The sequence below is a fragment of the Ursus americanus genome, chromosome 9 (assembly GCF_024610735.1).
Source record: "Ursus americanus isolate L20-20 chromosome 9, mUrsAme1.1.p, whole genome shotgun sequence".
Lineage (NCBI taxonomy): Eukaryota > Metazoa > Chordata > Mammalia > Carnivora > Ursidae > Ursus > Ursus americanus.
Window position 1 is genome coordinate 34,539,053 of NC_142135.1, and position 25,220 is coordinate 34,564,272.

At 42.8% G+C, this 25,220-nt stretch overlaps 1 protein-coding gene and 1 long non-coding RNA gene across 5 annotated transcripts in view; one reads left to right on the top strand and one right to left on the bottom strand.

Moving 5' to 3' along the window:
• The window catches only part of GRHL2 (grainyhead like transcription factor 2), a 164,137-nt gene extending 159,227 nt beyond the window's left edge, over positions 1–4,910 (bottom strand). For 2 of the 3 annotated variants that reach the window (XM_045805842.2, XM_045805841.2), the window contains exon 1: positions 4,504–4,588. In XM_045805842.2, coding sequence (XP_045661798.1) covers positions 4,504–4,523 — 20 coding nt within the window. In that variant the 5' untranslated portion in view covers positions 4,524–4,588. Of the gene's footprint in view, positions 1–4,503; positions 4,589–4,706 lie in introns of those variants that run through there. The other variant, XM_087864683.1, reaches the window with a different exon arrangement.
• LOC148109446 (uncharacterized) lies at positions 4,563–24,766 on the top strand. 2 transcript variants are annotated; one of them, XR_015725780.1, is made up of 6 exons: positions 4,563–4,645; positions 7,400–7,490; positions 7,573–7,637; positions 9,659–9,832; positions 19,021–19,231; positions 20,163–24,766. It is a non-coding gene; the product is annotated as an uncharacterized LOC148109446 (long non-coding RNA). The 2 variants fall into 2 exon arrangements; XR_015725781.1 differs by lacking the exon at positions 19,021–19,231.
• The last annotated feature ends 454 nt before the right edge of the window (positions 24,767–25,220 follow it).

The window sequence follows — 25,220 nt, forward strand, 5'->3', positions numbered from 1 at the left end:
GTGACAGAGCAAACACCATCTGTACTTGATCCCTCTTCTTCAGTTCTAATTCCCAGCCGTCTTCTAGGATGTGTGTACTTATTCATCTCTAAATTAAGGAGCGTGCAGAATTTAATCCATTGTAGGGAAAAGAACGTAAGACCTTACCCATTAAACTGGTGATACTTCAGGAAAGAGATAAGACTGATGCTATTAGCTTATTATTTACTTACCTCTCCATTGCCAGGAACATTTATAAGTATGATTTTGTCTGGTTTTGAATATACAAATATCTGGACTATTAAGGAGATAATAGATTCCATTAGTTTACTTAATTACATCCTTGCTTTACAGGCTCCTTTCTGAATATGCCAAGCACTCTCCCACCTCAGGGCCTTTGCACTTGCTCTTCCTTCTGCCTGTACTCTTGTCCCAGGTATCTTCAGTGCTTGATCTCTCACTTCCTTCAGGTCTCTGCTCAAGGTCCTCTCATTAGAGAGGCCATCCCTGACCATCTTATATAAAATAGCTCCCATTATTCTTAATCTTTCCTTTGCTTTCCTTCATATCACTTATCACCCTGTAATTTGTTATGTATTCCCTCTTGATTGATTTACTTTTTTCTCCCTACTAGAATGTAAGCATCGTGAGGGCAAAGACTCTGTTCTATTTGTTAGTGAATTTCTTCTTTTTTAATAAGCTGTTGTTTTAAACCACTAAGTTGGGTTTTTTTTAAGATTTTATTTATTTATTTGGGAGAGAGGGAGTGAGAGAGAAAGAGCACGAGCAGAGTGAGAGGCAGAGGGAGAAGCAAATTCCCAGCTGAGTGGGGAGCCCAGCACGGGACTGGATCCCAGGACTCTGGGATCATGACCTGAGCTGAGGGCGGAGGCTTAACCAACTGAGCCATCCAGGTGCCCCTCGCTAGTGAATTTCAATGCCAGGATCAATGCCTGGTATATAGTGGCACTCAAGATTTATTTATTGAATAAATAAACAGATATTTTTAGTGGTTTGAGGAAGATATGATTACTTCTTAATATTTGTGATCTTAAAATATATTTTATACAGCCAAATGGAAACAAACATGCATGTATTAAACTAAAGACTAGAAAGTCTAATTAAAATGTTTTATCCTGTTACTTGAAAGTTTATACCATACGAGATAGCTATAACTTTGAGCATTTTGTCTCCTTTCTAGAATAATGGCCAGACTCCTTAAAACACATAAGATGACTAAAAGAAATTGTCCTAGGCAAAAGTGGGGTGAATAGGGAGGAGGATTGAGATATCATGATCTGATGAATACATTATTGTATTTACTTTGTGACTTTTAGGCACTTACCAGGTATTGACTTAATTAAAATTGTGTCTGTTCATGTCTCACCTTGCACAAGAGTGTGAGCCCCTTGAGGACATGGCCTCACCTTATACGTCTTTTTACTCTCTCATAATGCCTATCTGAAAGTGGTGCAAATAGTTCATCATCAGAAAACATTTGTGTAACGAAAAATACCCGTGTGTATCAAATAAAATTATACTCATATATGTAATATTATATTCTCCCTGAATATATTTTATATTTTTTGGCAGTAAAAAAAAATTTTTCTAAATCCGTCATTGCCTTGCTAGAAAACACAAACTTGTTGACCAAGATCATAAATCTTCAATAAAATTTAAGGGGGAACAGAGAATCTTCAAATATGTACAAACACAAGCTGTCCTAAAAATACTTTGCTTTAATAGTGATAGTATCGACATTACAGAACATAAAAGCAGAACGTTGCAATCTGAAAAGTCCACAGCCGTAAAAAAGATGATGCTACTTCAGTCCATACCTGCGACCTGGAATTACCTTCCTATGCTACCCAAAAGATTACCTACATTTTGATGGGTTTATAGAAAAATATCCTGTGTGTATTCTTTTAGGTTACTTCTAGAAAACAGACAGGCCTCTAGGTGGATTTTCATGAAGCTGATAAAGCTCAAGCTTCAGGACGCCTCAATTGCTCTGGCAGGAAGCCCCAGTAACTTGCTCTCCTGTTCTTTTTCTAAGAGCCCACACCTCCACCCCACCTAACACACACAATTGCATAAAGTTCAGGCGAGTGAAACCGGGACCCACCCTCCGGTCCTCCATTAGAATATTAACATTAAGAAAACAAAGCTAGAATTCCCCAAAATAATCCAAGTGTCATTTATTAATTTCAAGCATTTCTCAAAAGTCCAGGCAAAGAGAGGCAAGTGGGGTCCAACAGTCTTTTGCAGGTATTGTTCTTATTGACATTACTTTTCCCAGGATACAAAATTAAGTCTTGGAAAGCATGACTAGATAAAAGCTACTTTCATTAAACATAAGTATATGTAATCCCAAATAGTTAGTACCCATAAAAATTAAGTAATGCATCGTGGTGAAACCAGATTGCTAACGCAGAACTTATTTTCAATACTAAATAAATTGTCTGTTGGTGCTAGGTATAACAGGTTAAAATAAAAATCGACCCGTTTTCATTCCGAACTCATCTGAGATACGTTGGATTACAAAACTAAGCAGCGCAACCAAATGTTAATCGTGCGATTTAACTAAGGAATTGCAAGAAATCTTATCCGATATCCACTAGGTTTGCAACCATTTTTGACACGAAGATCAAAACAATCCAAAAAATCCTGCTGTCATGTCCGGCTTTACGGCTACTGAAGTTTTCGAGCTCGAGTAGTGATTTCTACAAGGTTGCGAGATGTGGGGTGGTGGTAGGGGTATCCTCCTACAACCACACGCCTTCCTATCCCTATTCCTACCCTCTTCCAGCGTTTTCAATACCAGTTCTTCCCCTCCGGTGTGTACCAAGCAATTAACTTTTCGGTGGTGGGTAAAACCGTACTCATATCTATCTGGTAGTGATTTTTGGGGGGTCTGTTGTCCTTGTTGTTGTTGTTGTTGTTGTTGTTGTTGTTGAAGTATGACAGCCTGTGTTGTTAGATACGCCTACTCTACCAGCGGCCTGACTTTGAAGATGGTCCACCCCTCCAACCCTGGACAGGTCCTCAGGGCATTCCCGTTGCCCGCTCAGGGTCGGTCAATTTGGGACTGGTCCCGGGCCACTTCAGGAGAGGCCCCGGCGGCCTCCTGACGCCGGTCCTTGCCCTGGCGGAAACACCCTCGGGAAGGTCTCCTTGGGGTGGCCACAACACCAGAGTAAAGTTACCAAGAAAAGCAAAAAGGTGGCCCATACGCACTTCCAAGAGTGGAACTCAGCCAGTTCCCAGCCCGGAACGCGCCCGAGAGGGGGAAGGGAGTGTCGCCACTTAATCCCGAGAAAGGCCGCGGGACCCACCTCCGGCTCCCTCCCGCTCCCGCCCTCGGCCCCACCTCCCCCTGCAAGCACAAAGCCGTCCCCAAGGAGGGGGCCAGGCCTGCGGGAGGCCGCCGGGACGCGACGGGACCAGGGCCCGGCGACCCGCGGCTCCGGCCGCGCAGGCCTCTGATCCCAGGCGAGTCCAGAGTTCCCGTCCCGGACGGAAAGGACGTGCTTGCCCGCGCTGCCTTCGAGGCGCGGGAAGCCGGACGCTGCCGCCCGGGCCCTCCGCCTTGGCATCCCAGTCACCCGAGAAGGCCCGGCGCGACCCACGCTGCCCCGCCAGCCATGCCCGAAGTGGCGGCCGCCGGCGGGGAGAGCCTGGGCCGGCCCGGCCGCAGAGGGCCGAGGGCTCACAGGGGCGCGCACGCGTCGCTCGGACGTGGGTGAATAGCTAAGTTGCGGGGGTCCTTTCGCGCCCCACGGAGGTGCAAACTCGGGGCCTCCAATCAATTCCCCTCATTCCGTAGGGCCCTGTGCTCCCGCACCAGAGGAAGGCAACCAAACAATGCGAGGGGTGGGGAGGAAGGTGGGGGCGGGGGTGCGACCCCCGCGACCCCGGCCGCCGGGCGCCTCGCCGCCCGACAGGGGCGCACACGCGGGCGCGCACACACGCACTCTCCTGCCCCAGTACGGGAAGATGGCCGTTTCTGCTCCAGGATAAAGGCTCTTTGTTGCGCTCACACAAAAGCAGCCAAGACCTGCTCGTCTCGCAGGCCCTTTGCATGAATCGAAGGAACTCAGGTGAATTTCCAAATGGCCTTAGAAGCCTGAAGCGGTGGGAGCAACTAAAGAGAGGGAGAATAGCAGGCCTCCCGCCCTCATCTACCAAAACCTCTGTCAATATGCAAGTATTCGCCCTGGGAGACGGGAGCTGAGATCATTCGCAAGGGAGGAAGGAAAGAGGAAAACCTACTTTTACTATCAAGGCCCAAAGGGGGTATTAAACATTCACATTTTTGTAGGGCTTCTCCCCTTAACCAGGGTAGAAACATAATCTGGAAAAGTCTGGATACACCAAAAAGAAAAAGAAAAAAAAGAAAGAAAGAAAAAAAAAAACCAATAGCAACTTAAAAAAAAAAAAAACACCAAAAACAAAAACATAACAAACCAGTTGCCATCAGCCCAAAGTGGTAGTAGCAGCAGCCGGCGCGTGTGATCCACTTACTTGTCCGACTCTTGTGACATGTTTGATCCAATGAACTCGCTCCCCTTTTCCTGGAGCCTCAGCCTCTGGTGAAACTGGACTTTCAAGTCTGTGCAGGTGAAGGTGTGTGAGAGCGCCCGAGATGGCAGAACAAGAGCTACAGGTAATTCTGCTTTTCCGTCCCCCCTCACCACTCTCGCTCGCTCGCCCGCTCGCGCCCTCACCTAGCCGGAAAGGTGGGATAAGGGGGGGCCCCTCACATGGGGCCCGAGCTCGGAGGCGGCCGGGCGGCGCGGAGTCCTCCTGGATCGTGGTAATGGGCAGCCACAGAGCAGAAAGTGGCGGACTTGGGCGGCCACAGGTAACTTTCTCGCAAGGAGCTGAATTCTTTCACTAAAGGATACAAGCCCGAGGGACGAGCTGCGCGGTGATTGGCTGCGAGGCTCCCTCAGGTGAGCTGCCATTGGCAGAGGCGCGCTCAGGTAAGGCCCTTCTCCAAGTGCAGGTAACTCACTCCGTAGTTTACCTGAGTGGAGCGGCGGCACGCTTGCAGCTCTGCGCCTGCCCGTGGGAGCTGAGGGTCAGTGCTAGGAGTAGACTTCACGCCACGCTCTCGTTCTTCCCGGAGGCCAGCCGGGGGGGGGGGGGGCAGGGAAAAAAAGCAACACTTGCAACCACTAGGGATTGTGGGTCAAACGGAAGGCCTAAGGAGAGCTGAACTCAGGTACCCCAAGCCAACCGGAATCAAATGCGCGGCACGGGCGCACGGCTTTGAATACCCACTTTAAGAGGACTTTTGACATTGTCAGAAGAGTGAGGGACTGAAGTTTACTTTGTGCTCAGAGGGGGGGAAACACAAAGATTGCCGAGTCTGTTGTGTAATTGCATTTTTAACATTCTTATCCAGAGCAAACACTTTTCGTGTCCCGATGTGTAAAAGATATCAGGTAGATTACCGATTTTCACATAGATGACCATCCCTTCATGAGCTGGGCAGATGGAGAGTGGGGTGGTTTTGATGGGGTGAGAAGATTTGGGGTGAATAGACGCTAAGAACGCCCAGGCCTGTCTCTTCTGTCTCAACCCTAGCCTGGGATTCCAGAGCTACAAACAACCTCTGAATCCCTTCTACAAACCTGTTGTCATTTGACGTTTCCAGGCAGGCATCAACATTTACATTGTAATTCAATAGAAGCAGCGACTACAAAGGTGCTTTATCCTTTCAGCTTAATATGGTTGCTATGGAAACAATTCAGGATGAAACTGACTTATTTGGGGTTCTGTGTCTCCTGGTTGGGAACAACACAAATTACCAAAGGTTTAATTTATAACCCCTTGTTCCTAAAGAATATTGGTGAAAGTTCTGACAGGAGTCTAGTCCATACATATGAATCGTAGAACTAAGGAGGGCTGGAAGGTATATCATATTTTATTTCAAGTTAATACTACATTTATTTCAAGTTATTACTATCATTGAGATGATACCCAACTTCTCTTTTAATCTTTATGGGTCAGATGTTTCCTGAAAATTACGTTATGAGACAAGGTTTGGTTGTTCCATGTTTCACGCTCAGCAAATGAATTCAAAAATTTTATTCTTAACTTTTTAAGCACAGTTTAAGCACGCACTTTTTAAAGATAATATTTTAAAACAATACAATACCCACCTTTTCTCTACCTTCTTAATCTCCTTTCTAGAGGCATCCACATTCCACTTTTAGCCATCTCTTCTGTCATTGACCTCCTCATTTCTTCTTCTTATTCCTCTTCTTTGTATAAAGATTTTATTTTTAAGTAATCTGTACACCCAAGTTGGGTCTTGAACTCATGACCCAGAGATCAAGAGTTGCATGCTCTTCAGACTGAGCCAGCCAGGCACCCTGACCTCCCCATTTCTAAAAGATTTGTACTGCTATCTTTTGATATATCCATTTCAATGTTGTGGTTCGACCACCTGTTGACTTAGATAAGGATTTAGCTCTTTCAAATCCCAAACAGTCTCTCCTTCCACCATTCTTCCAACATAGCTCTTTCCCAGTATAAGGGTAGTAAGTAGCTGCTGACTGCAAATACCAGTGACAACAGAGCCAACTAGTGTACTGTGGTTGTTTTCTTTCTTACAAAACCTTTAATCTGTTTACTTAGTTATGCACCTATCCTAATATTTTTTTCTACAACATATCTATCTAATGACTATCAAATTTATTTTCCAAATGATCAAACAATCCCATTCCCCCCTCCCCCTGCTGGAAACATCCCTCCAAAAGTCCACTGTCCTCCTGTTCCAAAGGAGATGCCTTTCTCCAGGACCTGCTGCTCACTTGTCATAGTGGGACATTCATTCATCTCCAGAGCAAGAACCCCATTGCTTTGTCCTGTGCCTTTTTTCTTGGTTTACTGTTTCATTTTTCATGGCACATGTTCCAGTAACAACCCAAGAAAGGGTACAGAAGACAAAACTTGAAATGGCTTTATTCACCCCTTACTTTTGATGGAAAGTTTGACCCAGGGTAGGATTCTAAGTTGAAATCTTTCATTGAAAAGTTGATAAAAATTGCTTTTTTATCTTCTAATATTCAGTGTTTCTATTTAGAATTCCAATGCCATCCCGGCTCCCGTTTCTTTGTGACCTGGAATTTTTCTTTCTAGAAACTTGAAGAATAGTCCCTTTATTTCTAATATTATGAAATGTCATAATTATGCTCCTTAGTGCTTCAGTGTTCTAAAATTTCACCAGGTCGAAGCCTTCCATCAAAGACCTGCAAACCTGTGACTCTCCATTCATACTTAAGAACGAGATCATAAAACCCCACCAGCAACTTTATGTATAAAGGCGGGAAGGAGTAGGCTTGCTGTAGGGTGACCAGGTGGAGGCTCTGGCCTTCCATGGGGTCTTCTTTTCTTTTGGGCTCTTCAGCTTCTCAGGAGAAATATCTGCAATCTCTTGCCTGAGGGGGCATTCACCTGGCTGCCAATATTCTGGAAGCAGTTCAGGGGAAGGGGTCCAGGTGAGTCATTGCTTACTATTTTTCATAATTTTTCATATTCTTTTTTTATTTTCAATTTTTCATATTCTTTTCTTTCCTGTAGGTGCCTTATTCCTGCCTTTCTTTGTGCCTGGCATGCAAGTCTCTCTGCTGTTTCTCCAGCTGGAGGTAATCACCTGGCTGCAAGAAATGGGACAGGGGACCTGAAGATCTAACAACTTCAAATGCCCACATTCACTCAGGCCTCTGCCCCTCACCTCTTCTCCACTTCTGGGATCTTGGGGCCTCTCATCAGCATCACCTTCTGATGATCTCTAGACCCAGGGCACTCTGAAGCTTGGTAGCATATCAGGCTCTTTCTGTATTGACCTCTAGGATGACATTAGAGTGTAGCTTTTGCTGTTGTGTCAAGACAGTTTCTTCTGTTCCACCCACCCCATCTTGCAGACTTGTGTTGAAATACATGTTTTGCAGATGATCCTTCCTTCATGCCCTTTGTTCCTGTGTATTTATCTTTTATGTTCTTTTACTGCCCTTTTTAGGAAACAATGAAGATAAACAAGTGTGAGTCAATCTGTCATCTTTAATTTGCAGCCATTTAAAAAATTACCCAGGGACACCTGGGTGGCTCAGTTGGTTAAGCGTCTGCCTTTGGCTCAGGTCATGATCCCTTGGTCCTGGGATGGAGCTCCTCCTGCTCGCTCCTTGCTCAGCGGGGAACCTGCTTCTCCCTCTGCCTCCCACTCCCCCTGCTTGTGCCCTCTCTCTCTCTGACAAATAAATAAACTCTTCAAAAAAAAAAAAAAAAACTTTGTAAATAAAAAAATTATGCAAAAGCTTTTATCAGATTTGTCGGTCCCAAATTTTTTGGTGCAACCAAACCAGCATTTATGGCCAAACCTTTCTTTTTATTGGTCAGTGATGGTCAGGGTTTCTTTCTTCTTCTCCAACATTATTCCATTCTCATCCTAGTGATTGTTTATATAATGGTTGACCACTGTCTTTAATTGGAGCAATTAGCACATCAAAAAAATGAGCCTGGAATTTGCTACAGTATAATTCATCATGGACTTAAAAGTTTCCACAGAGTTTAGGGTTCACTTGAGGTGGCAGCAACAAAGTAAATTTTCAGATAAAAAGCTAGTCATAAAAAAGTATTGTTTTTAAACTAAATTATTTCATTTATAAGATTAAAGTTGTAGTTAAATTCACAGGCAAGAAAAATAGAATTGTTTATTTTTATTATCATTTTAGTAGTAATCTTTAGCATCTATTATGTTGGCTCATTACATTTTCCTAAAATAAAAAGTTCAGTATTTGATACTAAATTGTTGTTTTATTATGGCGAATCTTTAATTTCTTATTTTTAAAGATTTTATTTATTTGAAAGAGAGAAAGAGACAGCAGGAGCAGGGGGATGGGCAGGGAGAGGGGGCAGGGGAAGGAGCAGGGCGAGAGGGAGCAGGACAGGGACAAGGACACTCGCTGCTGAGGAAGGAGCTCCTTGCATCTCCATCCCAGGACCCTGAGGTCATGACCTAAGCCAAAGTCAGACGCTTAACCGCTTAACGGACTGGGCCACCCAGGTGCCCCTATGGTGACTCTTTTATAGTGAGACTTTGGAAGAAGGAGTCCAATTCTGTGGCATCTCGGCAGAAATCTCAAGTTTTAAAGGGTTACAGTTTAGTGAAACAAGTCTGGCTGCTGCCTGTTTGCCCACTAAGTTATCACACACAGGCCACTACAGCATGACTGTCATTGAATCTACTGCAGAGCCAGAGTGTTTTGCACTATAAAAACAGCAACTTGTTTGATTGCCTCTTATCCCCAAGAAGAAACCTCAGGAAGAATGAAATGTACCCGGATTTCTGAATTTGAAATCAGCATAAAAATTTATAACTTAACTGACTGAGCATTAAAGAGCTGTTTCCGTGCAGTTTGGGGCCACTTCTGTTTTTCATAGTCGCATGGATAGGTGTATTTGCATGGACATTTACTGATTCCGCAAAGGCTCTTGAACTAGTGGTGTGGAATTCAGCTAGCAGTCAGCTGAGATTTGCATATTTCCTTCAGGAAAGCAAATGTTTCTGTTTCTTGGGCTGGCCATCAATAACTCTTTAGTAAAAAACCTGGTCCTGTTAAAACAGGGTGCATTGAACACATGTGTTTATCTCTACTTCTCCCTGCAGTCCCACTGATGGAAGAATAAGAGTGGAGATGAGAAGGTTGAGGATGACAGCAAAATCTGGGGAGCGGAAAGTGACTAAAGGAAGAAGAAGACACTTGGCTGAGCTGAGAAAGATAAAACTGAGCCTCTGTAGGCTCTGAGGATCAAGCCCAGTTCACCTGCAGAACTAATAAAGGTAGAGTGATCAAGCTTCCAGGAGCCATTGAAGGTGGGAGTGAGTGGTAGGGCTGAAACCCAAGGATTGATTCAAAATCTGGATACAAAGCTATTAGGCCCCTAGGTCCCCATCCCCAGCAGCATAATCAAGCTCCCGTCTATATTGGTTTGCTAGGGCTGCCGTAAGAAAGTTCCACAGACTGTGTGGTTTAAACAACAGAAATTTATTTTCTCATAGATTTGGAGGCTAGAAGGCCAAGATTCAAGATTCAAGTCCAAGATTGGGCAGGGTTAGTTTCATTCTAAAGTGTCTCTCCTTGGCTTGTGAGTGGCCATCTTGCCTGTGTCCTCAAATAGTCTTTGCACTGTGAATGCACATCTGTGTCCTAATCTCGTTTTTGTTTTTTTTTTTTTAAGATTTTATTTTTAAGTTGTCTCTACACTCAGTGTGGGGCTGGAACTCACAACCCCAAGATCAAGAATCACATGTTCCACCAACTGAGCCAGCCAGGCACCCCCCAATCTCCTTTTCTTATAAGGACACTTGTCATATTGGAATAGGACCCAGCCATATGACTTCATTTTATCTTAATTGCCTCTTTAAAAGTCCTATGTCCCAATACAGTCACATTCTGAGGCACTGGGTGAGTACAACTTCAACATATGAATTTAGGGGAGACACAGCTCAACCCAAAACCCCATCCCTCCTCCATGCGGCAAGAGACAGAAGTATCAGATGGAACCGGGCAAATTTCAGGCTAGAGTACATTAACCATCAAGAGTGAGGCATTGAGGGATGCCTGGGTGGCTCAGTCAGTTAAGTGTTTGTCTTCGGCTCAGGCCATGATCCCAGGGTCCTGGGATCGAATCCCAGATTGGGCTCCTTGCTCAGTGGGGAGCCTGCTTCTCCCTCTGCCTGCCACTCCCCCTGCTTGTGCTCTCTTTCTCTCTCTCTGACAAATAAATAAATAAAATCTTAAAAAGAAAAAGAAAAAAAGAGTGAGGCACAGGACCTAATAGCAAGGAGAGTAAGCAATAGTCCGTATACTCATCAGGGAGACACCATCTATTAGCTCTCTTCACCCAGCTTAGTGAATGCAGAGCCAAACTTTTATCACCACCCACGCCTCCCCCCAACAGTCCTGTCCTCACACAGGGAACCCCTAATAAGCTTTTTGTGCCACACTCTTCAGTATAAATAAGAGACCAGGGATCACCACACATTTGAGAGAAGCCTCCAAAACGAAGTATAAAGACCAGAGCAAAAATGTAATTAAGAGAGTGATTATGAGGTAAACAACACAGGGATGGGATAAAGATCATAGAAGTAATATATCAGAAGGTGTCACAGTCATGAAACGAGAACAGCGTACTGTTTAAAAACAATAAAATAATCATCAGAGAACCAAAATGAATTTGCGGACATTAAAATATAAAAGCTGAAATAAAACCATTTATCATATCCTTGAAGATAGAATCTAAGAAACTTCCTGGAAAGTAGGATAAAAAGACAGCAAAATAGGCAATACGAGAGAAAAGATAAGAAAATTGCAGGATCAGTCAGGAAGGCCTAATATGTGACTAACAAGTGTTTCGGAAAGGAAGAATGGAGAAAATGTTGGGGAGAAAAATTTTAAAGGAAAGACAAAATACTGCTTTTGAGAACTCAAGCATTATGAGTCTTCTGATTGACCTAACCATGTAGTGCTCAGTACAGTGGATTCTAAATGACGTAAATTGAAGCAATTATGATTAAATTTCTGGGCTGACCTTTCCAGAGAGTAAAAATAAAACGAAATGAACAGAGAAACTGCTCAGACACAAAGGCTCAAGGATCAGAATACGTTAGCTCTCTCAACGACATTGCCAGCTTGAAGCTCTTTAAGCCATACCTTCGAATACTGAATTCTATGTCTAGACAAGTTATCAATAAAGTGTGAAGGCAGAATAAAATTCAGTTCCAGGAATGCAGAGTCTCAGAGTGCCTCTCATGCACTCTTTCTCAGAAAGATTTTGGACAATGTGCTCCATTAGAAATTAGGAGAACAAGGCAGCACCAAGAAAGAGACAGTCTTTAAGACTCAGAAAACAGGGGAGCCAACAGAAGAGGCAGTTTGAGGGAGGTCAGAATGGTGGCCTTGTAACAGGCTCAGAGAGCAGTGAAACTCTTTCAACAGAGGTCTCTGGGTGGTGGTAGGGGGTGGAATCCAACGATTACATTTAACATTGTGGAAAGCTATATTGAGAAATTCTTTGAGGGTGTGGAAAGTCTTAGCAATAGGTACAGAGAAAACTAAGTACATAGTTAGCATTCAGTAGCTCCAGGAGGAAAGAAATTATACAAGAGTGGAAATACTATCCTACTAATCTTAGTACCTACTTGGTTTGATAGCAAATGATATTCATACGGTCATAATAATGGAATTACAGAATGATAATTTAGTAAAACTGGTGATAAAACTCAATCAGGAAGGTGGAAGGAGGAAGATAGTGGTGTGTGTGGGGGAGGAGGAAGTGGAAGGTTGTGACAGAGAGTGATGTCATCACCACTATAACAGAAAGTCAATAGTTGTTGCCTAAACCTCATAAATCAGAAACTAGAAACATAAATATTGAGTCAGGAATGCTTTGAGCTGAGAGGAATATCAAGGCTGATTAACAGTGGTTTAGAAATATAAAATTTCGTTTTCTTCACTTTAAAAAAAAAGATCTGAGAGCAGCTGCTTGCTTCAGCTCTGGTGCTCAGTTTCAGCATCTCTGAGATTCTCTGGGCCTTCTTCTTGTGGATACAGATGATCCCTTTAACTTTAGCCATTATGTCTATGTTAAGGCAGTAAGAAGGGGAAAGAGATGGTGTGAGCCTCAGTGATGCCATGTATCAGGAAAGCAATTCTAGCACTGACATTAGAAGCTGCCAGATGCCTCCTGTCCTTGGCCAAAACTGAGTCACACAGTCGCCCCTCTCTGCAAGAGTGGCTGAAAAAATGGGTATCTAGCTTTCCCAAACTCTAAGGGGGAGGCAGGCAAGAAAGAAAAAAAATACTAATGTATTCTGGGTCAGCCAATCAGCATATTATTTAGAAATACGGAAGTAAATGCTAGAATTTTAAAAAGAAAACTCATAAAAATAGGTTGCTTCTTAAGAGTGGGATTGGACAGTGGGGTGGAGTGAGGCATGGACTGCTATTTTTCAATAGCATTAATCAACGTTATATTCTATTTTATTACTTAATGTAATTATTTGACTTTTTAAAACCATGGATATCGTCTTATACCCATATATATCTTATACATACATGTCTACATGTTTATACAATTTTGATCAAAATAAATTTTAAAAATGAAAATGCAAACTGCAAATCATGTTCCCTCTTGCCCAGGGTCTTTGAATTTACTACACTATCTCCCTAAACTTTGGCTCTCCTTTCTAACTAGCTTCTAACTTCCCCTCAGATCAGTGCTTCCTCTTCTCATCCTCAAGCTAATCTCTCTGGCTTTCTCAGATTAGGGATGGTTATATTGGGAAGATATGTTTCTCCATTATTTATCAATGTAGTAACATGCTCCTTTTCTTGAAAACACTTATCACAGTTGTAATTTCACATTTACTTGAGTGGTGTTCGGTCATTGGCCATTCCCCTCTGCTAGACTCTAAGCTCTGGGAGGACAGAGATTATGCCTGTTATAGGCTCATCATTGCTTCCCCAGAACTCAACATCTTACCTAGCACTTAGTTAATACGTGATGAATCAATAAATGACAGATCCTCTGAATCATGTGCATCCTTCCCATTCTACAGCTATTCCATGGTCAGTCAAGGGACTTTGATTGAGGGAAACATCAAACTGAGTACTTTCATCAGCAATGTTGAATAAATAAGTGAATTCCAGGAGTGTATATGGAGAACCTTCTGTATTCTGGGTGCTAACCTGGATTCCTCATTTAAGTTTCAATAGTACCCTGTGAGTTAGGTAATGATAATAGTTAAGAATGCTTTCGACAGCAAGTCAAAGAGAAGCCAGCTAGCAGGGGCTGTTTACCCAAGGCTGGTTAATTGATCTTACATGACAACAAGTTAGGATGAACGGGGGGAGGCAATTGCTGACATTAGATTGGCAACTCCATTAACTCAGAGGTCTGGGTCAGTGTCTTTGTGCTTGTCTATCTCTTAAGTAAAGAGTATCATATCTTTACACGACCAAACTTAAAAGCAGGAAAAAGATAGACAGGGCACTCGCTTCAGGCATGAAAATCTTTCCCAGAATCCCCCATCAAACTTCCTCTTATATCTCATTGGCCAGCACTGGGTCACATGACCAGTATAGCTCAGGAGCGGGATCCACCTTCCATGATGTCAAGAAATCTCCACTCAACATTTGAACAAATAAGGGTTATCTTAGCAAGAAGGAAATGGGAGACTGGCCTTTGGTTAAAAAGAAAAACAAACAAATCAACAGGTACCACAGTACTGTTAACTTCATAATACAGATGATAAATTTGATCTTCATTTTAGGGGCACCTGGGTGGCTCAGTCGGTTAAGCGTTTGCCTTCCACTCTGGTCTTGATCCCAGGGTCCTGGGATTCAGCCCCCAGCAAGCTCCCCGCTCAGCGGGGGGCCTGCTTCTCCTCTCCTTCTGCCTGCCACTCTGCCGGCTTGTGCTCTCTCTGTCAAATAAATAAATAAAATCTTTAAAAAGAAAACAAACTGACCTTCATTTTGGATAATCTAAGTAGCAGATCTGGGATTCAAATCTAGACCTACCTTTCTCCAAAGCCTATGCCATGCCACTTCCTAGCCTTGAATATGAACTTCTTCCTATATCAAAATGGGGTAGATTTAGTCAGAAATGACTTCATAGAAGAAAAATACTTTAGGCAAGGTTTTGAAGGAAATAACACAAGTTGAAATAACACAAGTTAAAATAACACAAGGAGAAAATGAGAGGGTAGTTGTTGGGTATTATATTAATACCACCCTTTTCACTCACTTTCGTATAAAAATGCATTTCATGTATCCTGCTGATCATCAGAGCATCTCTCCCTATTTGGGGAATGATTATTGCTTTGATGGTCTAAAGGAACTATAAATAAATTGAAAAGAGATGACATTTACCCAAGGGAAAATGCCAAAATGAGAACCCAGAGACCATGGCTGGGGCTACAGCAGAACAGAATGTTCTCTCTGAGATTTTTAATGAGGCATGCTCACTGTTGATGCTTCAACATACTCTTGAAAATGTCTGAACCTGGAAAAACATATTCAAAAACCTAATATCATGAGACTGTCCCTTCCCTGTTTGAAAACCTTCAGCAATTCCTCAGTACACATAGGGCAATCTAATCTAATCTAATCTATGAATTGAGACCTACCCCAATCTAACTCCAATTGCCTGAACCCAGCCTCACTGGTCTTCTGCTAAGGAAACCCAAGTTGACGTGGTCTGATGTGAGATCTGCAGGGCTACAGACTGGAGGGAACTCTCCTTGTCCAAGGCTTGGGACTCCAAAATCACAAGTTTGAGCAGAGTCACAGACCAGGAATGAAAATCAGAAGGTGAAGCAAAAATGCCAGAAGGGTATTTGGAGGAAACTAAAGTAAGTGGGCCAAAAGATGATATTAAAACTAGGCCATGGATCTAGGATATCAAGCCAAGACATATGCATGAGTAAAAGCCAGTTGGAAGCACTGAGAGTTGGACAGTAAAAAATCTGCAAGTGTCTGTAGCATTTGCTTGATGGGAATGATTTACTTTTATTATCTGCCCTGATCTTGATAAAGCTCCCTCTATCCTCGGCATCATATGATCTTGATTCTTCCTGGGTGGCTCTGGCAGAAGCGTACTGTGGAGATAGTAGGTAGATCTCTTTGGCACATACTGGTCCATGCCCTTCTCAGTATCCTAGGTTTTGGAGAAAGCCAGAGCACAGTATAGTTTTCATTGTACTTCTTCCATCTCCACTTGCAGAGGTTCAGGCAGAGATGTGCATGAAGAGAAGACGAGGAGATGACTAAGTCTAGATGGTCCAGCCCAGCAGGAAGGGGATGGTCATGGGCTCTTGCACTGGAGGCAGAAACCATATGAAGGAGGGTTTCTGAGGCCATGACTAGTCCCCATGTAGTAGTTTCCATGTTAGAAGAGGGCAGATTTGCCAGGAAGAGAACTCTATAGTGTTGCCCGATTCTGATGTTCTCTCTAATTCTTAGGGCCAGTTGTCACATATCATCAGGAAATTTCTTGAAAATCTCTGACTGGCCTATAACTCCTGTGGAATATTAGATGTTAGAGGTGCACTAGGGTCTTGCTTCATAAAGTGTAGCCACAGATCAGTAATATTGGACTAACCTGAGGGCTTATGAGGAATACAGTCTTAGGCCTCCTGAACTGAATCTATATTATAACAAGATTCATGTGCACATTGATATTTATGGAGCACTTATCTAGAGCATGGAGATACAGCCATGAGTGGAAACCATATATTCTGGGGGTTCAGGGCAAAGAAGTACAGTGACCCTTGAACATCACATAGATGAGGGGTGCTGACCCCCTGTGCAGTCAAAAATTCACGTATAACTTTTGACTCCCCCCGAAACTTAACGACTTAGAGCCTGCTGTTGGCCAGAAGCCCTACCAATAACATAAACACCTATTTTGTATGTTGCATGTATTATATACTGTATTCTTACAATAAATGAAGCTAGAGAAAAGAAAATGTTATTAAGAAAATTTTAAGGAGAGTTAATACATTTACAGTACTATACTGTATTTATCCAAAAAAATCTGCATAAGATAGACATGTGTAGTTCAAACCTGTGTTGTTCAAGGGTCAACTGTATAATGGATCGCTGTAAGTAAATTGTAACCAGTGGGCCAGGTCTGTTGTTGTAGCAAAGATTCCTCTTTAAAACTCACTTGGGATTATCAATGGATGAAACTAATATGATGAATGGTTAATGGGAAACTTTAGAATGAGCTGTTAGGTGGTCACCACCTAAACCCATTGATCAGTCTTAGCATCACCAAGAGTAGAACAGCCAGACCCTGCGGGCCTTCTGAGGTACAGCACCACAGTCTGTGGTACCACTTTTGAGGTGTTATTGCCTAAAAATGAAGCCAAATCTTACCAAGCCTTGGGAAATAAGGAAGATAGAGAAACAAATTTAAGGACATCCCAAGAAGCCAATTAGACAAATCTAGACTATTGGGGAGCCAATAGGAAGCAGACTTACTTACTGCAACAAGTCAAGGACATGAAAAAAAAGTTATAGGGTGGGGAGGGGAGGAATCTGCATTAAAGTAGATTTCAAGGATGGATGACTAAATGTAATTTGTGGACCTGGTTTGGATCTTGATTTAGACAACTAACAGTTCAGAAATGTTTGGGGAAATATGTAGAGATGCAATGACACGATATCTGAAATTTACTTTAAAATAATTCAACAAAAGGAAGAAAAAGAAAAGCTAAAGCAAATGTGGCAGAATCTTTCATATTTATTGAATTTAGGTGAATGAGTCTAAGAGCATTCATTGTACTATTTCTCTACTTGCCAAGTGAATTTACTTTTTTATAAGCAAAAATTTTGTTTAAAAAGCAACAAAATCCGAAACTCAATTTCCATATCTGCCTAGCTGCAGTGCTGCGGGGAAGGGAGTGGATGGGTGGAGGTGGGTATGGAAGGCTTTAAACAAGGCTTTCAAGAGCCAGAATATGTGGAACCAGCTGAGGTCTTCATGCTTCATTGGCCCCTGAGTGGGTGAGAGCTACGGAAGTCCGTGTGTGTGTGTGTGTGTGTGTGTGTACGTGTGTGCGTGCACACACGTGTGCACATGCATTGGGGTGGACACTCAATTTCAAAAGATGATATTTAAGCAAAATGCTACAATTCTTTACTGGGAGCCAGTGAGGACAGAGCTAAGATGAAGTTCCTAAGGACCAGGTTTGCAGCAGGGAACTCCTTTCCCAAAATACCAGGTGATACCCAAACCAAGAAAGAAAAGGGAGCAGAAAGAATCTGAATGAGAAAACAGGTTTCCCCAAAGCCAGGTAGGTCCTCAGAAACAAAGGAACCTCATGAATTCTCAGGAGAAAGTTCATGGTCCAGCCCTGGAGAGACTGAGCATGTAAGACTTGGGGAAAATAAAGCCAGCCCATGGAGAATCATGTATTGCTTATCCCAGCTCTATGGACCAAGAGAGAAAGGACATCAACTTAACTTTTTTCAGTCTCACCTTCTCACAGTCCCCTTCATCGACTCCGCTTCAGGCAAACTGCTGTGCACACTGTGTCTTAAGTACTCACTGAATTTTCCATGGGTATTTAAAGCAGTTTAACTTAAGTACCTCAAGACTGTCAGTGTAGGGGCACCTGGATGGCTCAAGCAGCAGAGCACGAAGCTCTCCATCTTGGGGTTGTGAGTTCAAGCCCCACATTCGGCATAGAAGCATAGAGATTCCTTAAAAATAAATTAATTAATTAAAAAAAAAGATTGTCAGCGTAGGAATAAAAAGAGAAGAAGGTAGAAGAAAGGTTTTTGCTCTTCATTCTAAGGCTTTTAAAGAAATAGGCTTCTTAGGCTTCCACCAGAATCATACATAGTCCAGAAGGAAGGATCCCCAGAAATTACCCTGGCATCATAGATTTAATCTTGCTTTTTTTCTCATTCTGTCAGTTGCTGCTACGTATTTTCTGTAGCAATGCTGTGCTCAAAGTCAGAGCTGCCTGTAATTTTATGGAGTGTAAGGCATTAATTATTAGATAATTCTCTGCTTTAAAAATGCCTTTGACATTTCAACAGAAGCAAATCATAAAAAGTACAATTTTAGGACTTCCGTTTGTATTTTTGAATATGTAAGCATTTTTAAATGAAACAATGATATATTCATTATCTATTGCTATGTAACAATCTATTTGCTGTTGCATGTCAAAATACAGCAGCCCAAAACAACAAACATTATCTCACTTGGTTTCTGAAAGTTTGGAACCCAGGAGCAGGTGTACTGGGTGGTTCTGGCTCAAGGTCTCTCATGAGGTTGTGGTCAAGCCATTAGCTGGGTCTGCAGTCATCTGAAGGCTGGAGGATCTCTTTCCAAATTCTTTCACATGGTTGTGCCATGGACTGTTGGATGGAGGGCTCAGTTACTTGCCATGTGACTCTCTCCACAAGGATGTCTGAGTATCATCTATTAATGACATCTGGTTTCCCGTAGAACAAGTGACAGAGAAAGAGAGAAGGAAACAGAAGCATCAGCATCTAGATTTTATAACCTCATTTCGGAAGTGGCATACTATTCCTTCTGCTGTCTTCTGTTGGTCACGCAAACCCATCTGGATGCGATGTGGGAGAGAACGAAACCAGGATATGAATATGAGGAGGTGGAGATCATTGGAGCCCTCTGAGACGCTGCCTTCCATATATGGGTAATTTTTAAAGCTTAGGGAAAAATAAACAAACAAACTTGAAAAGCAAATGGGCAGAATAGACCCACATGTCTTCATTTATGACAAATCTCTATGCAGTGTAGTAGGGACAGGATGGGCTTTTTAATAAATGAATCCGGGCCAATAAGATATCTAAATTAAGGAAGGAACTTGACCCCTACTTCACACAAAACAAGTTAATTCCAGTTGAATTGTAATTTTAAATGTTAAAAGTAAAACAATAAGCCTTCTAGAAGATAACAAAGAAAAATAATTTCATGACCTTGGAGCAGACCAGAAGAAAAAGAAGAGAAAAGAAAAAGAGAAAGAGTGAAAGAGAAAAAGAAAGATGTGTATAAATCCATAAGAAAAAGACAATCCGATGGGAAATGAACCAATAAACTTGAACAAGCAATTCCAAAAAGTGGATATTCAAATAATCAATAAACATAAAAAATATACTTAAAAACTTGCTTTTAATAATTTATTAAAACAAAGGCTTGTAAAAGTTTTATACATGTGTGAAGACACTGTGTAATATGTAGTTGTGCAGGCATCTTCGCAGAAAATCGAACCAGGTTTTTTTTTTTCAAAGATTTATTTATTTGACAGAGAGCACAAGCAGGGGGGAAGCAGACTCCCCACAGAGCAGGGAGCCTGATGCGGGGCTCCATCCCAGGACCCTGGGATCATGACCTGAGCTGAAGGCAGATGCTGAGCCCACTGAGCCACCCAGGCACCCCTCAAATCAGTTTTACAGGAGAGCTTAGAATGTTCTATATGTCTCTTATAAAAAGTAGCTTTCATTCTGGATTCTGTAATGATCAGATTTTCTCCACAATCATTGAAATCCTTTTTTGTTTTTGTTGGCTTTTATATATTACCTCAGACATGTTCCCTTTCTGATTTGACTGTGTCTTTCTTGTTTCAGATGTTGGCTGTGTCCCCCAGTTGGTAGGAATTCACCAAGTATCCACCAGTCTACAGAATCAGAACAGAGACTAAACTTCTCTAGTTGAAAAAATAGAATGGGCAGATTCAGAGGGAAAGAAAAGCTAAGGGAAGGAAAGTCTGAGAGTGGAATTTGCCAGCTTGGAATCTGGGAGACAGCGTTGGTGAGTCACCCGGTACCCGGGTTGCCCCAGGGGCAAAATGCAAAATGGGTCCTTAGCCAGGATCAGCTCCCCATCCCTACGCCCTCTGTTCCCTGCCCCAGGCATCTCAGCCTTGTGAAAGGAAGGCAGCCCTTCCCGAAGAGGGGCCCGAATCCTGGCCCCCACAGATTTCAGGACATAGATCGCTTTCTGTGTCCATCCAGGTTAGAAACTTCTTACTGTCTCTGATAATAGGCAAACTGGCAGCCCTTGGGGGATTAGGGAGGATTCTGACAAGAAATGTATATTGCTGTGTTTATTACATACTGAATGACTATCTAAAGAACACAAATTAGTAGTTGTCATAAAAACCCATAACTAGAACTAAGATAAATGAGACCATACAGGATGAAAACATTGCCAAACCGAGAAAGAGGATACACATTTCAAGAGTTTGTTGTAACATGTGTATAAAGTCAATTAAGTTGCTGCAGAATGCAGTTATGAATTTGACGTCAGGATGTTTAAACCTTTCACAGATGTGAGTTTGTGGAAGTATTTATTGAATGTACCAAAATATATCTGTTCTAACCAGCGATTGGGAATAACTGGAACTCAGCATGTGCAAAACAGGACTGGAAAAATGAGAGGAATGGTTTGTTGGGGTTGCCAAAGAAGCCTCCAGTAAATTGCACTTTTTCCCCCCCACCTAAGTTCTAAACAAGGTGAGAGACAAAATAAAGATTAGAGATGGAGGCCAGGGACGCCTGGGTGGCTCAGACCCCTTTGGCTGGGGTCATGATCCCTGCCCAGCGGGGAGTCTGCTTCTCCCTCTCTCTCTGCCTGCTGCTCCCCCCGCTTGTGCTCTCTCTCTCTGTCAAATAAATAAATAAGATCTTTTAAAAAAATATAAAATCATCAGTGGTGCGTTCTATTGATGAGCGCGCAGGCACGCATAGTACCCTCTAGATAGGTCTATTAATGATGGCAATGAAAATTTAGATGGGGTCAAAGAATTCTTAGTCACGGCAACTGTCACAGGAGAAGAATTGGTTTTACATCCTGTGCTTTCTCAGCTTACATTGGTAAAATTCATTGTGTGACCTCTGATGGTGTCCCTGTCGAAGGGCAGTGTGAATGTCAGACTTGCTCCAAATCTTAGTCTGTGGTGGGCATATGTTCTCTGTTCATGGAACATACAAATGGAGGCTATTGAACTACAGTAGAACACAGCGACGAAAGCATAATATGCCAGGATTGGAGAATCGAATTTTACCAGTATCTTGGGAGTAGTTACCCTAAATATAAAAACAGGAACCTACATTTGTACATAGTTGTTTTCCATTATGAAACAGAACTCAGCTAATCTCACCAAGGATTCCGTGGAGTGGCACAATGTGAAATACGAGACCTCCGGTAGCATTCAGGAATGTAAGGGAAGGTGAATGTTCTGTGGTTCTAATGAAAGAGGAATGAAACGCTCCTGCCTACTATGTACAGGCAGCCTTGTAGAGTCTCTCTCACCCCTAGAGAATGTCATTCTATAGGTCGGGTTCCCGCAGCACTTGGAATTCATGCTTGTATTAGTTAGGACTCTGAGTTGCAAGGATTTGAGCTGGTTATGCAAGTGGGAATACATTATTAGAATCCAGGGGGCTCACAGAATCCAAAGACGTATGTGCAGATAGGTCTCAAAAAGGAGCTGTGACCCACAGCTATGTGGTCACAGAGCCCAGAGCACCCTCTCACTGCCTCTCCTCTTGGTTTCTCTCTGAGGTCCCGCCATTCTTCTTTCTTGGCAAACTACCTTTCTATGCTGCTTATCCATTCAGGGGGCAGAAGATGGCTTCCATTCCACTCAAACTTTTATGGTTGACCCACATGGATGAAACTCACTCTTTCAACCTTTCTCTCAGCCCTTCTCTCTTTCTCTCTCCTTCCCTCCCACCCCTCTTGCTTCTTCCTCATTCTACATTCCTAGGAGAAAAATATGATTGGTCAAATTAGATCAGGTGTTCGCCTAACGGCAGTCAGGATCATGCAGGAGAAATAGCTGCCACTCCCCACACCAACCCTGCCACCACCAGCTTAGAAGGACTGGGCTCGTAATCCAATAGGTGTCTTCTAAAACGTGGTGTGGTGAGTTTGTGGGATTCTTCTGACCACACACACACACACACACACACACACACACACACACACCACAGCTTCATAGCAAAACATTGAATCTTACTCCCCTTTCTACCTTCTGTTCCTAGCTCAGTGGCATAGATGATAGTGAAAGGAATACATGTAGTAAACTGAATGTGTATTTGTTATATGACTGACTGTAAAAACGTACAGACCCTGCTTCCAGGGCAAAACACACACATATGAGTACATGTGTACACACACATGCCTACACACATGCATGCATGTGTGCGTGTGCACACAGACTGAATGAGTTATGTCCCTCAACATTCAATCAGAAGAAATTTGTTCTGGATACTTCAGCCAGAAACAGATTTCAGGGGAAACATATGGATAACTGACAGAATCAAGGGGAAATCCAAATACTCAGACAAAGGAGGGACAGGAACTGGGGCTGCACTCAGGTTCCAAGTCAGCAGGAATGAATTGATGGTTTCCTCAAGATGCTGGCACACCATTTTCTGCCCCTTAGCTCAAGATTCAGATCCCAGAGAGAAGACATCTAACTGGCCTAGCTCTGGCCAAATGGCCTCCTGCCTGCTCACCCCAGCACCATGACTGATAGACCCAGCAAATGACATCCACTGGGACAAGGGCAAAGGTCCCTACAGCAATATTGGGAAGAGGGATACAGTCCCAACAGACAAAGCCAACAGAGGTCACTGCAAGAGCCTGTTGCACTAGCAAGGCAGTTATGCCTCTGGTGAGGTGCAAATGGAAAATGAGCTGGCTATTCATTTTGCTTGCCAAAAAGTCTCTTGGAGGCCTCCTCCTGCCTTGGCACCTAGCTGGGACTCCATTCAGGAATGGCACCTGATTATGCTTCCTGTTATCCAATATTCTTAAATAGAGTAGATCTGGAAAGGGGTCTGGACCAATATAGCATTGGTTGAGTTTGACTCATCCCTAAACATTTTGGGGCACCTTCTAAATCATGAAAACCAAAAAGAAAAGCAATGAGGGGAAGAAGAGGGTCCGGGGCAGCAGGGGAAAACTTGAGCTGGTATTTAGCTAAAGCTTTAGTTAATTTAAACTGTGATTAAGGTGTTGGATTTTGTCAAATGCTCTTTCTGCATCTATTGGTATGCTCATATGATTTTTCTTCTTTAGCCTGTTGGTACGATGGGTTGATGTTAATTGCTTTTTGAATGTTTTATTAGCCTCGAATACCTAGAATAAATCCCACCTGGTTGTGGTATACGAAAACAAAGAAACGAATAAACAAACTGTTACTCAACTGAAGGATTGGGAGTAAATCCTCAAAAGTGTATGGAACTAGCAGATGCCCTTGAGAGTCTCTCCAGTCTTCTAGATTTGGCGTTTTCCAGCCAGGAGATTTTATCTCAAAGGCTGGGAAGCTGAAGTCCACACAGTATTAATTTCCAGATCCTGGATTATTGGACCGAAGTGACTGGCCTGCGCTATACAATGACGCATGTGGTTGCCTCAGCCACCGTGTGCCCGTCCTGTTCACGGCTGTTCTAGAACATGGAATGCAGTGTCTGAGAAGAGCTCCATCTCAATTTGAAATCAGACCCCTTCCAGGCAACTTGAGTGCGGAATCCCTTTTATTTAAAAAAAATCTTGCCACAGAACACCTGGGTGGCTCAGTTGGTTAAGCATCTGACTCTTGATTTTGGCTCAGGTCATGATCTCAGGGTTGTGAGATCGAGCCCTGTGCTGGGCTCTGTGCTGGGCATGGAGCCTGCTTAAGATTCTCGCTCCCTCTCTCCCTCTGCACCCCCACCCTGTCTCTTTCTCTCTAAAAAAAATAAAAATAAAAAAATAAATCTTGCCTCTGTGGAGTCTTTCCAAAACATTCACTTTAGTTTGCATAGAGACTCTCTTTGTTTTCTCACTCGTATTTCCCTAAGGTTCAAGTAAATCACTTCCATTACAAGGGGCAGAAACAGGTCTGGTGACAAACACAACGGAGGTCTGGCACCCTTGCCCCTCAACTGAGGAGGCCAGAGTCACTTAGATAAGGAACCCCCAGCTGTGAATTGGCTTCCTGCCTGTTACACAGAAATACTGACAAGAGTTTATTCCAGTTGTTAGGTTTATGGGTAATTTTTTTAGGTACTATTTTATAGTTTTTAAAATAGTTGTGGGCTTATATTACTTCTTATAATCAAAAAAATACAGGTTTTTAAGGGCTTATTTACACATTATCCACCCCCATATATTTTTGATGTTTGTTAGGAATATAACAGAGATCATTTTCAAGGATTTCATAGATAAAAGAGACTTAAAAAGGGGGGGGGGAATCTGTTTTTTGATAATGGTAAATAGAAGAGGGGTTTTATAAATTTGTGGAGCACCATTAGGGTTTGCCCTATATTGAGCAAGTCTCTCTATATAAACGGTAATTGAGGTGAGAACTAACCATTATAAAACCCCCTTAAATGAGCCAGTGAAGATAGTATTTCTTTCTTTTTTTTTTTAAAGATTTTATTTTATTTATTTGACAGAGATAGAGACAGCCATCGAGAGAGGAAACACAAGCAGGGGGAGTGGGAGAGGAAGAAGCAGGCTCATAGAGGAGGAGCCTGACATGGGGCTCGATCCCGGAACGCCGGGATCACGCCCTGAGCCGAAGGCAGACGCTTTAACCGCTGTGCCACCCAGGCGCCCTGAAGATAGTATTTCTTAAAGTTAGCTTACATAGCATCATATATATATTTTTTAAAGATTTATTTATTTAT